This window comes from Aotus nancymaae, unplaced genomic scaffold (assembly GCF_030222135.1).
Source record: "Aotus nancymaae isolate 86718 unplaced genomic scaffold, 86718_ANA_hifiasm-v0.15.2.pri h1tg000010l, whole genome shotgun sequence".
NCBI classification, from domain to species: domain Eukaryota; kingdom Metazoa; phylum Chordata; class Mammalia; order Primates; family Aotidae; genus Aotus; species Aotus nancymaae.
Window position 1 is genome coordinate 37,596,133 of NW_026988421.1, and position 14,517 is coordinate 37,610,649.

Here is a 14,517-nt window from a genome sequence, read left to right on the forward strand (position 1 = left end):
AGGTCATATGAGAGTATGCTTAACATTGTAATAAATTGCTAAACCATTTGCCAAAGTGGCAAAGTGGCAGTATAATTTTATATCTATCAGAACTGTATGAGAGTTCCACTTGATTCACATCCTCACCAGCACTTGCTATTATCAATTCTTTCAATTTTATTCATTCTAGTAAAGTATGTTGCAGTATCTTATTGTGGTTTTAATTTGCATCACCCTGATGAAAAATTATGTTGAACATTTTCTCATGTGCTTATCTTCCATGAGTATATCTTTGGTAAAATGTCTATTCAAATCTTTTATCCATTTGTAAAAACTGGTTCATCTGGCTTCAATTACTGAGTTATACAAGTTCTTTACATATTCTGGATAAAGCCATTTTTAGGCATGAGTTCTGCAAATATTTTCTCCAAGTCCATGTCTTGCCTTTTCATTTTCTTAACACCTTTTGAAAAGCAGAAATTTTAAATTTTGATGTTCAAATCATCCTTTTTTTTTCTTTTATGGCTCATGCTTTATGTATCTCACATGGGAAAATATTGTAGACAATACATTGTAGAATACTGTAGAACCCAAGGTAATAAAGATTTTATCCTTTGTTTTTTTCTAAAAGTTTACAACTTTAGCTCTTACATTTAGGTCTATGATTCATTCTTGAATTGTTAAATGAGTCAACATTCATTTTTTGCATATGGATCATTTAATTCTCTTGCAGTCAGAGGACAGACTTCGTATGATTTTCACTGCAACCTTTACCTCCCGGGTTCAAGCGATTATCCTGCCTCACCCTCCTGAGTAGCTGGGATTACAGGCACACACCACTACACCTGGCTAATTTTTGTATTTTTTGTAGAGATGGGTTTCACCATGTTAACCGGGCTGATCTCAAACTCCTGACCTCAGGTGATCCGCCCGCCTCGGCCTCCGAAAGTACTGGGATTACAGGCATAAGTCACCATGCCTGGCCCAGCTTTTTACATTTGTTGATGTTTGTTTTATGGCCCAGAATATGATCTTGGTGAATCTTCCATGTGCACTTGAAAAGCATGTGTATTTTGCCATCTGGGGTGGAGTATTCAATAAATGTCAATCAGATTAAGATAGATGATAATAGTTTTCAGGTCTTCTATTCCTCTTTATCTTTGGTGTTCTGCAATTTAATTGTAAGGTTTCTAAGAGTGTATTTCTTTTTACTGAAGCTACTTGGGATTCCTTGGGCTTGACTCTATGGATTTCTATTTCTCATCTGTCCCAGAAAATTCTCAGCCATATGGCATCAAATATTCTTCAGTCTCATTTGCTCTATTCCCTTTTTGAAACTCCAATTAGATATACGTTAGACTTCTCTGAATCCCTTATGTCTCTCTTCTGTAATTCTTCCTTCAGTCTCTTTGTAAAGATTAGTTTCTTCACATTAACTAAGAGAGAATTCATCAACTGTTAAACCTATGCATAATATTTTTAACTTCAGTTAATATGTATTTAATTTATAGATATTCTACTCGATATTTCTTCACATCTATTTGGTCATTCTTTATAGTTTCTGTTCCCTATTTATTTTAGCAAGCTTGCCTTTTATTTCTTTAAATATATTAAGTAGCACTATTATATACTCCATGGCTAATAATTCAAATATCAAGTCTTTTAGAATCTATTTCTGTTGTTAATATCTCTTATGATTCTCACTTGTTTGGTAATTATTTCTGACTGTGAATTGCTCATGTTAACTCTGGAATGAAGGTGCAGAGATGTGTATTTGCTTCTGCCAGGCGCCTGGAGACAGTATCAGGATGGAAACACTTCAAATATGAAGCTTGAGATGTCTTTGACTATCCAAGAATAATGAATTTGGGTTGCAAATACAAGTGGTAACAAACTGCTTGTTATGAATTCTTAGAGGGATTTTTTTCTCTCATTCACTCAGCACTAAGATTTGAGATGGGTAATTTTCCTTACAGTATTTGCCAGAGGGAACAGAAAGGTTTTTAGATAGTTTTATCTCTAGCTCATCCTAATAATGGGGCTTTAAATCCTTTGGAGTCTCAGCTTTACAAGGGAGACAATCTCTTACTAGACACCTACTTTGGGTGGGCTCTGAGCTTAGCACTCTGTACCCAAAGTCCTCAAAACTCATGCTTTCCTACTCAGCAGATGCTCCTAGGGTAAAAGCTATATTCAGTGTTTCATTAAACCTATCTGCGTTTCTGCCTTCATTTAGGTTTTCCTGTTTTGTTTGTTTTATACTCAGATGTACTGAGGTGTAAGTCAGATACAATAAAACTCTTTCATATTCAGTTTCTATGAGTTTTACAAACATGTCTTCTAATGTAACCATCACCACAACCAATATATAAAACAGTACCTTATATTCACTTCATTTCTGGTCTTTTTTGTTTGTTTTAAATGTCTATCTAGGTACATAATCAAGGTACATAATCCACTATATTGTCAGAAACTAATTATCATTCCCTGATATTTTATATATTTACTTGTTGTCCTTTTTTTTTTTTTTTTTAAATTCACTATCTATCTTTCCTAACAGAACGTAAGCTATTCTATTGGGAAAGGTACATAATCCACTATATTGTCAGAAACTAATTATCATTCCCTGATAATTTATATATTTACTTTTTGGCCTTTACCTAATAGAATGTAAGCTCATGAGAAAAGGGACTTGTCTGTTTCGTTCACTGCTGTACCCTTAGCACCTAAACCAATGTTTGGAAATGGTAGGTGTTCAATAAATATTTGTAGTTGAATGAATAGTGATACATGCTCTGAAGAAATTAAAAGAGGATAAGGGGATAAAAAGTAACAACATAACCAATTCAAAATACCCCATACTTACCATATTTGACTGGGGTTGCAATACCAGTCTTGCTTGTTTCTTTCTTTGTTTTCGATAATAGTTTTCAAATGTTTCCTCATCACCCTAAAATAAAATCAGCAGAGTAATGAAAAACACACACACATACAGACACACACACACACACACACCACAGCTAAAACAGATACTTCTTTACTCTCAAGAGTCATTTTTAATTTTCTAACTAGAATGTAAATGTTTAATAGCATTTCATATAGAACGTTAAGAATAAGTTTTGCCATTATAGTTTAAAGACAGTAATTTTTTTGTATCGTGACTATTAGGAAGAATAAAGTTACATTTAAACAACTGGACATCTACCAAACTTATTATTTAGGTTTTATAGATTTTCTATTGAAAAAAAAAAATATGGCTATCAGTAAGGGAAGGCCAGTGAAAGATTAGCTCCAAAACCTAAACTTCTGAGCATGTTATACAAGGCCCAACATGATCTGGAAATCTTCCTCCAGCCCCTGCCTCATCTGTTGGTACTCTCTTACTCTCAATATATCCATACACCATTCTCTTTTCACTTCCAGCCTTTTGTCCAGGCTATTTCTGAAATATGTTTCCCAGTTTCCTTTTCCCATATGATTTTTTACTCATCCTTCAGGACTCGCCGAGATATTACTTCCTTTAGAAGGCTTTCCCTAACTTCTGAAGGCTAGTTATTTCCTGCCATCCCATAGCAACCTGTACTTCCCTATCAAAGAACTTATATCATGCTATAATTTCCTGGTTAGTCTATCTCAGTGCTGTCCAATGAAACTCCCTCCCTGTGAAGATGGACGTTTTTTAAGACTGCACTGTGTAAAATGGTAGCCCACTAGTCACATGTGGCTATAGAGCATTTGAAATGTGGCCAATCTGAATGAGACATTGATTTTTCAATTTAAGTTTTAATTCTTTTAGTAGCTACATATAGCTAGTGGCTACCTTATCCATAACAGAGATCTACCTTTACCACTTGACTCTATTAGAACATGGCCCACATTCCATCAAGTTCATCACTGTATCCTTATCACTTAGAAGAATGCTTGGCATGCAGAAGGCACTCAGTAAATATTAGCTAAGTGAATAACTGAAAAACTAAATAAATTACTATATATCAATACCCTCTGTCTTCCTCTCTGCTTAAAGAGAACCCATCCAATATCAGAAGGAAAGGTCGAGAACCATTCTCCTACTCATCTAAGGCTCCACAGTCAAAAGAAAAAAATTAACTACAGGAAAAAAAAGTCAAAACCCATATTTTCACTGAAAAAAAGTATGATTTTATTTTCTTTATACTTAAGTTGCTACAAAAAACATGACTTTTCTTAGTACTGTCTAAAGTAAATGCATAATGCAAAAAGTATTTTTACCTAGGTATCCTATAGCAAACTTTTTCCAAGTATTTTATACTCAAACAATTAAAATAATTTCAAAAAGCCATAATGTCCCTCACATAATTTTAATATGGTAACTAATTTTTTTCACCATAAGTTTAAATAAATGTAGAGGATTTCATACACTTAAGGATAAAATGGAATTTAAAAATAAAACTGTTACATCCTCATTTAAACATATCCAGCCATCACTCATTTAAAAAAATATAGGGCCGGTGCAGTGGCTCACACGTTAATCCCAGCAACTTGGGAGGCGGAGGCAGAAGGATCACTTGAGCCCAGGAGTTCAAGACCAGCCTGGGCAACGTGGTGAAACTCCATCTTTACAGAAAAATTTAAAAATTAGAAAGGCATGTTGGTACGTGCCTGAAATCCCAACTACTCAAGAGGCTAAGGCAAGAGGATTGTTTGAGCCCAGGAGTTCAAGGCTACAGTGGGGTATGATTATACCACTGCAATCCAGCTGGGGCAGTAGAGTGAGACCTTATCTCTGTTTCACTTTTTTTTTTTTTTTTTTCATTTTCTTTTCTCCTCAGATTCTTTTTTACCATGAAAGCCATATTTAAAAAAATATAAAGTATGTAAATATACATATAGAGAGATGTCTATGAATACATTATTAACTTTAGAAAGTCTACATTTTTATTTTTGAACTCATATTTCCAGTCCATTACCCTTACGGAATTTTTTCTAACTTAGTTTTTAAAAGCATTGTCTAATATCATCATGTTTTACTTTTATATCTGAGATTATAAGGCTTTACATGTTATGGTGGGTGTTTTTTTCTTCTGGGTTAAATTATTATAATCAGTACTTAACTGATATAAATAACATAAGTATATCATACATTTTGATAATGAGTAAACCCAAAAATAAATTTTTATTGGAAATAAATATCTTAATAGAATGAGTGAGGCTTCCCCCCGCCCCATTAATAATACATATTCTGATTAAAATTCTGACCCGCAGATTTATGACTTTTTTTTTTAAGTCCACCCTAAAACCTAAAATCTAATTAGCAAAGCCAGTCCTCACCATCAAACTAGTAAGTCAAATTGTACTTGGTGTCTTTCAGGAAAAGTCTGACAAAGTTTCACTTCAAAAAAAAGTTAAGATGAGGCTCAAATTGGAGGACTGCTCGAGGCCAGGGGTTCACAATCAGCCTGGGCAACATGTCAAGATATCTCTTTTAAATATATATGTATTTTTAAATTAGCCAGGCATAGTGGCATGCACCTGTAGTCCCAGCTACTTTTGAGGCTGAGGCAGGAGGATCACTTAAATCCAGTGAATTCAAAGCTGCAGTGAGCTGATTGCACCACTGCATTTCAGGCTGGACAATAGTGAGACCCCATCTCTTAAACAAAACAAACAAAATTACATCATGAAAACCACTGAGAAATTATGGGTTCACACCACCGGGCATGTTGGCTTATACCTGTAATCCCAGCAATTTGGGAGTCCCAGGCAGGCAGATCACTTGAGTGATCTGAAGTGAGTTTGAAGGTTTGAGACCAACCTGGCCAACAAGGTGAAACCCTGTTTTTACTAAAAATACAAAAATTAGCCAGGCATGGTAGCACACACCTGTAATCCCAGTTACTTGGAAGACTGAGGCATGATAATTGCTTGAACCTGCGAGGCAAAGGTTGCAGTGAGCTAAGATCATGCCACTGCCCTCCAGCCTGGACAATAGAGCGAGACCCTCAAAAAAAATTATGGGATTACAAAAAGCAATCAAGATTATTTAAACCCAGTGTGACTGTTCTGTGCATTCACATACCTTAAAATCAAGATAATAAATCAGTTTCTCATTACTTATGCTGTTTTTCATTACTTAATTTACAATAGTACAATGTGCTATATACCTAAAATTCTAAGTTTTTGTGAAGTAAGGAACATAATAAACAATACTATATGCCATCCATTAACATGTGGACATACATAAAACTCTGTTATTCAACTTTTGGAAATAATTAAATACAACCAAGTATAAAAATCAGAGATATAAAAAAGAATAAAATAATGTTTTTTGGAGCAACTTGGATGGAACTAGAGACTATTATTCTAAGTGAAGGAACTCAGGAACAGAAAACCAGTACTGTATGTTCTCACTTATCAGTGGGAGCTAAGCTATGGGTATACAGGGGGATGTGGAGTGGTATAATGAACACTGGAGACTCAGAAGCGGGGTGAAAGATGAAAAAAATCACCTATTGGGTACAATGTACACTATTCAGGTAACGAGTATACTAAAAGCCTAGACTTCATTACTATACAATTCATCCACATAACCAAAAACCACCTGTACCCCTAAAGCTACTAAAATAAATAAAAATATATAAATAAAATGCATTCTTGCCAATCAATAAATCAAACAATAAAATTTGGCATAACTCCATTAATTTTATTAGATAGGATGATCATGCTTTTTCTGGGTGCTTAACAAAGGAGAATGGTGTATAGTGCTAAACATGAAGAGCCAGAGTTTACTTTAAATATAAAGTAGAAAATATTAAACAACTGGACTTAGACTTATGACAGCTAAACAGCTTTACCTACTTTATCAAATCATAATACACACGAATATTAAAAACAAATTAAGATGAGTCAGTGTAACTTAAAATTTTTGGCAGCCCCAGAAGTTGATGTTTAAAAAATACAGCTTTACTAACACATCATTTGGCTGTTTAAAGGTGTTTTTCTTTACAGCGAATGATATTTCCTAAGGAAGAATATTAAGATTAGTCAAAATCATTGTTTATATTTAAACACATAGGACATAGTTTTAGCATTCAAAATTGTCTGTGTTCTCTTTGCTGTACTCTCACAGAACTCTGTCTTAAAAGCAATATATTTGCTGTCATTAGCCAGCAGGGGAAAGATCAGGTCATTAAAAGGAAACTACCATTATTCCTATCTATGTCATTACTCCCTATTACGTATCTAAATTCAGAACATCCTACCACAGGACAAAAATATACTGTTTCTAACATGATTTACCCTTAAAAGAAATTTGTGCAAAATTAGAAAGAAAGAAACTCCTAATACAGTTCCTTGAGGAGACTTCTCCTTTATTTGTCACCCTGGAAGTATTTATACCTCAAGACAATGGTAGTACTGAGAATCATGAAGGAAATGATTTTCATTTCTAAAATAAACGTGGTAGCCTTCAAAACAGCCTCCAAAGATCCCTACACCTGATGGTATTCATACCCTGTGTGGTACCCACAACAATGTATCTGAGTTAATCTATGTGACCAATAAGATAACAGAAGTAATGGTATGTCACTTCTGAGATTAGGTTATAAAAGATATTATGGCTTCCATCTTGGGTTCTCTCCTGGATGACTCACTCTGGGGGAAGCCAGATGCCATGTCTTGAGGACCTTCAGGCAGTCTGGTGGAGAGCCTATGTGGCAAGGAATGGAGGCCTTCTGCCAACAGCCATCATCGAGGCAAATCCTCCAGCCCCTGTTAAGTCTTCAGATGACAGCAGTCCTCACTGACATCTTGACTAGAATCTCGTAAGAGACCTGTAGCCAGAACTACCCAGCTAAGCCACACCCTGACTGCTAACCCTGTGAAATAATAGTTTGTTGTCTTAAGCCAGTGTGTTATATAGCAATTGATAATTAATAATTAATACGGTCAGTATCTTGGGTAGCTGTCCTAGGAACGGAATCTGAGATCAATGATAAACTAAAGAAATGTTCAAGAAGGAAACTGTTCAAGAAGTGAAGAAAGTAAAAGAAGGGACAAGAGGAATTTGGTATCCTTGGTACCATTTCAGGCAAAAAATTCTGTGCCTGATTCCACGTTGCAACTTCAGAGCTTAAGTTATACCTCTTTGTTGTCCTAATCCAGGCAAGGAATCTAGGCTCTCAAACACAATATCCATATGCCATACTTGATTAATCTCAACCCTGGTAATCTGATATGTGATAGCTTCTAGCTGAAAAGGAACCCAAGAGAATAATGAGCAGGGCACCAACAGTAAGAGAACTATTTTGAAGACAGGTTGGGGTTTCCAAACAAACCATTTTTAGAAAGAAAGCTATGGATCTAAAAAGTATTTCCCTAAAGTTTCCACCCCAGGGCCCCTTAGAAAGCCTTCATATACCCTTAAAAACTCCAAGGGCAGCAATTCTCACCCTACATTCCGTATTCATCAAATAATTAGGAAATTAACTCATTCAATTCTAAGAAAAATGATCCCTACACTCAAAGTTTAGGACATGGCCAGCTAAGAAAAGTCAGATAAGCTCTTAGGACTTCTCAAAGTCTAAAAAATGATAAGCTATGATAAGCTACATTGTGAATATTGTGTGCAACATTTTCTAAAAATAATGCCTTTTTTTGACATTATACCTATTTCCTTTCATGGAATACTCATATTTGATCAAACAGAGTAAGATACCTTAGAATTTTGGACACAGAGCTTTTTTTGGCTAAAATGGACTTATAGTCAACAGATCTAGTCCTTGAAATCATACATATCAGTGTAACCCTTTCATAATAACCCTTTTATAATAACCCTTTAAACACTTACTGAGTGCTATTTTACACTGGGTCCTATACCAAGCATTTTTATTATTTATATTGACTCTAATACCCAACGAAGCCTTAGAAATTGTTAACCATATTTTGCAAATAAGAAACTCAACTAAGGGAAGTAATTTTTCCAATGCTATAATGCTGGGAAATTGCAGAACTGGAATAATGAGTAGAAGGAGGAGGAGCTAATTATGAGAAGAAATTAGTGGCCAGCCATGGTGGCTCATGCCTGTAATCCCAGCACTTTGGGAGGCTGAGGTGGGTAGACCACCTGAGGTCAGGAGTTCGAGCAGGCTAGCCAACATGGAGAAACCCCATCTCTACTAAAAATACAAAAATTAGTCAGGTGTCATGGCAGGCGCCTGTAATCTCAGCTATGTGGGAGGCTGAGGCAGGAGAATTGCTTGAACCCAGGAGGCAGAGGTTGCAGTAAGCCAAAATCATGCCACCGCACTCCAGCCTGGGTAACAGAGCGAGACTCTCTCTCAAAAAAGAAAAAGAAAAAGGAAATTAGCTTTACCAAATAATTTTTGTCATATATACCAAACAGAAGCTATCATGCTAATGAAAGTTTATTAAATTTACAGCATAAAACACTAAGACCATACTATTAAAAAGGAAGAGTCCTGCCTGAATTAGTGAGCATCTTTTAAAATGCAAGTTTCTTGAATGCATAAATTCTGTATAATATAAAGACATAAAAACATATAAAGAACTAAAATTATGAAAATTAAAACAGTTAATTACAAAAACATAAATTCTGAGTGATCACTATTGGTACATTTATTTTGAATATCTGAGAAAAATAAATTTTAAACTATGAATCATCACAAAGCTGATTCAATGGAGACTAAAGTTTTCTATCACTCTGCTGGTTCTCTTCCGTTGACTTTTGATTACCTCAATAATTACGCTTTTACTTTTTAATTTTTTTTTTTAAGACAGAGTCTTGCTCTATTGCCCAGGCTGGAGTGCAGTGGCTCGATCTTGGCTCACTGCAACCTCCACCTCCCAGGTTGAAGTGACTGTCCTGCCTCAGCCTCTGGAGTAGCTGGGATTATAGGCGAGTGCCACCATGCCCGGCTAATTTTTTGTATTTTTAGTAGAGACGGGGTATTACCGTGTTAGCCAGCATGTAATTCTTTAATTTTAATCATTAAGAATGAAAAGCAACTTAATATCTATTGCATCACTCCAAGGGAACATCATACTGAAACCTCATGTAATATCTGTTTAACATTTGTTGAACAAGGTATAAGGATAAAGTCTTTCCCAGAGGGCATATAGCAAATTATTTTAAAAACTGAGTGTGGTATTAAAGTCAGTCAACAACTGTTCAACAAATATTTATGAAGCATCAGAAGCAATGGCAGGCACAAACGACACTCTCATGGCCTCCATCCTTGTGAATGATACACATGTGGCACAGAGATAATACAAAGTAACAAAAGTGGCTGTTGGCATTTCACTACAGCTTACTGTGCCAATATAAAAACAGAAAAATTAAGCACTCCCAAAGCAAAAAATCATTTTTCTCTACCAAACCCAAAACCCATAGGCGAGCATACAATTTGAAAGGAGTTATGGAAGAATCAAACTACAACATAGGCCTCTTTAACTACGGAGATAACAAATAGCTACACATTGAATAGAAGCCAATATGATCTAGTTAAAAGAAAAAAACAGAAAACATGAGACTAAACTAAAGGAAGCTTAATTTCCAAAATTACTACAGACAGTAGTGTAATCTTTGATGGAATCTAGTCTCTGCTTACCTAAATGCATATACCAACAAACATTATAAAAGATAAAATACCAAATTTGAAAAGAATCTGAGAAATTGACATTTTTTTTTTTTTTTTTTTTGAGACGGAGTTTCGCTCTCGTTACCCAGGCTGGAGTGCAATGGCGCGATCTCGGCTCACCGCAACCTCCGCCTCCTGGGTTCAGGCAATTCTCCTGCCTCAGCCTCCTGAGTAGCTGGGATTACAGGCACGCGCCACCATGCCCAGCTAATTTTTTGTATTTTTAGTAGAGACGGGGTTTCACCATGTTGACCAGGATGGTCTCGATCTCTTGACCTTGTGATCCACCCGCCTCGGCCTCCCAAAGTGCTGGGATTACAGGCGTGAGCCACCGCGCCCGGCCCAGAAATTGACATTTTAACTCACAAATTTGAAGAATTATTTAATCATAAAGTAGACAAAGTATTATTGTTTTTACACTACAGTACGATTATAGCTTTAATAAGAGAAATTCCTTTTACATTCAATAAAACTCAATACACTTGAAACATCTCTAATTTATTTACAAAAATTATTTTACATTTGTATCATGCTTATACATCATTGTGTGCCAGCTAATAAGGGCAGAGTTAGCCCTGCTTTTTAATAGTAGGCTAAAAAATAAGTTCATTAATAAAGATAATTTTATTCACTTTAGTTAACGTGATTACGATTCCTTTTCAATTATATCAATAATCTAAATCTCAAAATGCCTTAAAAGTAAATGCCGGCTGGGTGCCATGGCTCACACCTGTAATGCCAGCACTTTGGGAGGCTGAGGCAGGTGAATCACTTGAGATCAGGAGTTCAACATCAGCCTGACCAACATGGTGAAACTCCGTCTCTACTAAAAATACCAAAAATTAGCTGGGCATAGTGGCGGGGACCTGTAATCCCAGGGACTCAGGAGGATGAGACAGGAGAATTGCTTGAACCCAGGAGGCGGAGGTTGCAATGAGCCGAGATCATGCCATTGCACTCCAGACTGGGCAACAAGAGGGAAGCTTCATCACAAGGGAAAAAAAAAATGAAATGACAAAGGAAATGAAATGGTACATAGGAAAATATCTATTCAGGCCGGGCATGGTGGCTCATGCCTGTAATCCCAGTACTTTGGGAGGCTGAGGCAGGCGGATCACAAGGTCAAGAGATTGAGACCATCCTGGCCAACATGGTAAAATCCCGTCTCTATTAAAATTCACAAAAAAATTAGCTGGGCATGGTGGCACACATCTGTAGTCCCAGCTACTCAGGAGGCTGAGGCAGGAGAATTGCTTGAACCCAGGAGGCAGAGGTTGCAGTGGCGTGATCACGGCTCACTACATTCCAGCCTGGTGCCTGGTGACATAGCGAGACTCCATTTCAAAAAAAAAAAAAAAACTCTAATGCCCAAGAAGGTACTAATGGAGGAATAGAGGAATAAAAAAGATATAAGACATATTAAAACAAATGGCAAATATCATAGCAGACGTAAATCCTACCTTATCAGTAATAACATTAAATGTAAATGAACTAAACACTCCAACTGAAAGGCAGAGTTCAGCAGACTGAATTAAAAAAAAACAGACTGAACTATGTGCTCTCTATAGGAGACATACTTTAGATTCAAAGATACGAAGAGGTTGAAAATAAAAGGATGAGGAAAAACATGCTATGCGAACAGTGCTCAAAAAAGATAGCTGGGTATGGTGGCGCATGCCTGTAGTCCCAGCTACTCAGGAAGCTGAGGCAGGATAATAGTATAGTATAGCTGAGATCATGCCATTGCACTCCAACCTGGGCAACTAGAGCAAAACTCTGTCACAAAAAAAAAAAAGAAAATAAAAATTAGCTGGGCGTGGTGGCGGGTGCTTGTAATCCCAGCTAGAATAATTAGTATAGCTGAGTGGCTATACTAATTAAAGCCAAACAGACCTTAAGACAAAAAATATTATGAAGAAAAATATTTTACCATTTTTTAAAAAATAGGTCAATCCATCAGGAAGACATAACAATTACAAACATATATTCACCTGCCAGCAAGGCCCTAAAAATACATAAATTACACAGCAAAACTGAAAGAAGAAATGGCAAATTCCACAGTTATAATTGAAGACTCCAATACTTCTATTTTCAATAACAGAATAGGCAGAAGACCAACATGGAAGTAAAAAACGTGAACGACACTATAAATCAACTACACCTAACAGATATCTATAGAACACACACCTAACAACAGGCAGATACACATTTTTTGGTGTTTTGGAGGGGTGGTTGGGGGGATGGGTAATGAGCATTTCTGGAATTAGGTAGTGGTAATGGTTGCACATCCTTGTGAATATGCTAAAACCACTGAATTGTACACTCTAAAAGGGTAAGGTTGTTTGGTATGTGAATTAGACCTCAATAAACCAGTTATTTTTAAAAAGGAACATTAAATCAAAAATAAAAGCAATGTAGTATGGAATATACATCTACGTAGAAGTAACTTGTAAGAACTATGATGCAACAACAGCACAAAGGCAATAGGGAGAAATGGAAGCATATTATTCTAAGGTTCTTAAAATATACATGAAGTGGTATATCACTTGAAATTACACTATGATAAGTAAACAAAAAATAAAGTGCCTTACACACAGTGGATATTTCATAAATAATTATTATGTGAAGATTTACAGGATTTTATCATTTTTAAGGCCTAAAACACATACATGCCTTTTTAATAATATAAAGCTATATATATATAAATATAAAACATACTTACCAAAACAGAATAAATGTGCAAACATCGATAAACAGGGGAAAAATCAACAAGATCCTGAACAGTTAAGACCTGAAAATTAAACCATTTTTTAAAAATTATAGGCCAAACTACCAGACCACCATTAGATAATGTAAAGTCAAAGACAGACAAGAAGATTCATGAACTTTGCATTACAACATTTATTCAATTCCCCCATAGAAAGCATACAATATAAACACAAAACCTTCTTTATTTTGTTTTGCCATTTGTTTGGTAGTTTATTCTTTGAAGTATGTTTATTACCACTGTTGACTTTTTAATTTAAAGTAACAAAGGAGAAAAATTATATATTTTTGATACGTGTGAGAGATTAACAGAAAACTGCTATGGATAACTAGATACCTCAATATTGTTTTGGGTAAAACTGATACATAGATTTTATGGTTTAGCTATAGACAAAGTTCCTCTTCTTAGGCAGCCAGGTCATATGACTAGTCATTACTGCATTGAATTAAAGACATTATCACTATTATTTTATGGACCACTAAGAAAGAAAAAAACACCACCACTTAAAACTATGACAAATCTTAGAATTGATGAAATGTAGTACTACAAAGTTTCTCAAACTTGAGAAATACATAAACCCTTTTAAAAGGAACACATTTGTACTCTTGTGAATCTCCAGAATAAACTTAAATTATTTTAATATAATATTGCTTATAAGGGAAAATGATAAAAACAAAATGTAGTACAGTATAGCAGTAAAATAGATCTGAGAGAACAGGGAAACCACCAAGTTCCTCTAAAAGTATAGATCTGGGGGCAAGGCATGATGGTGATGCTCCCAGCAGGAATGATATACAGAACACAAAGGGGAAAATTGAAGTAAGACTAGATGGTCTATTTTCAACATTCTACACTTCAAAGGAGAAGATAATACAGAGGTCCTCTGAATATTAAGAAAGAACAAAAAAGTAGATGTCAAAAATACTTGTTTAATTTCAAGGGACCAAAATCCTAACAATAATTTCAAGGGACTAATCAGGACATACTAACTAATTCCACATTAGGAAGGCATTTAACTGTTTAAGGCTGGCTGTTTGTCTGTATTCAGTACAATAGCAGACATTTACTACATACGCATATACACACACACACACACACACATATACACACATACACATACATGCATATTCACACAAA

General features: G+C 35.5%; 1 protein-coding gene across 8 annotated transcripts in view; it reads right to left on the bottom strand.

The window, feature by feature from the left end:
* The window catches only part of EXOC6 (exocyst complex component 6), a 227,817-nt gene that overhangs the window by 126,405 nt on the left and 86,895 nt on the right, over positions 1-14,517 (bottom strand). For all 8 annotated transcript variants that reach the window (XR_001107871.2, XM_064374113.1, XM_012454790.2 and 5 more), the window contains 2 exons: positions 13,336-13,404; positions 2,846-2,929 (listed from right to left, as the gene is read on the bottom strand). Coding sequence is in view for 7 of the 8 variants with exons in the window: in XM_064374113.1 (XP_064230183.1) it covers positions 2,846-2,929; positions 13,336-13,404 (153 nt within the window). In the remaining variant the exon portion in view is untranslated. The remainder of the gene's footprint in view (positions 1-2,845; positions 2,930-13,335; positions 13,405-14,517) is intronic.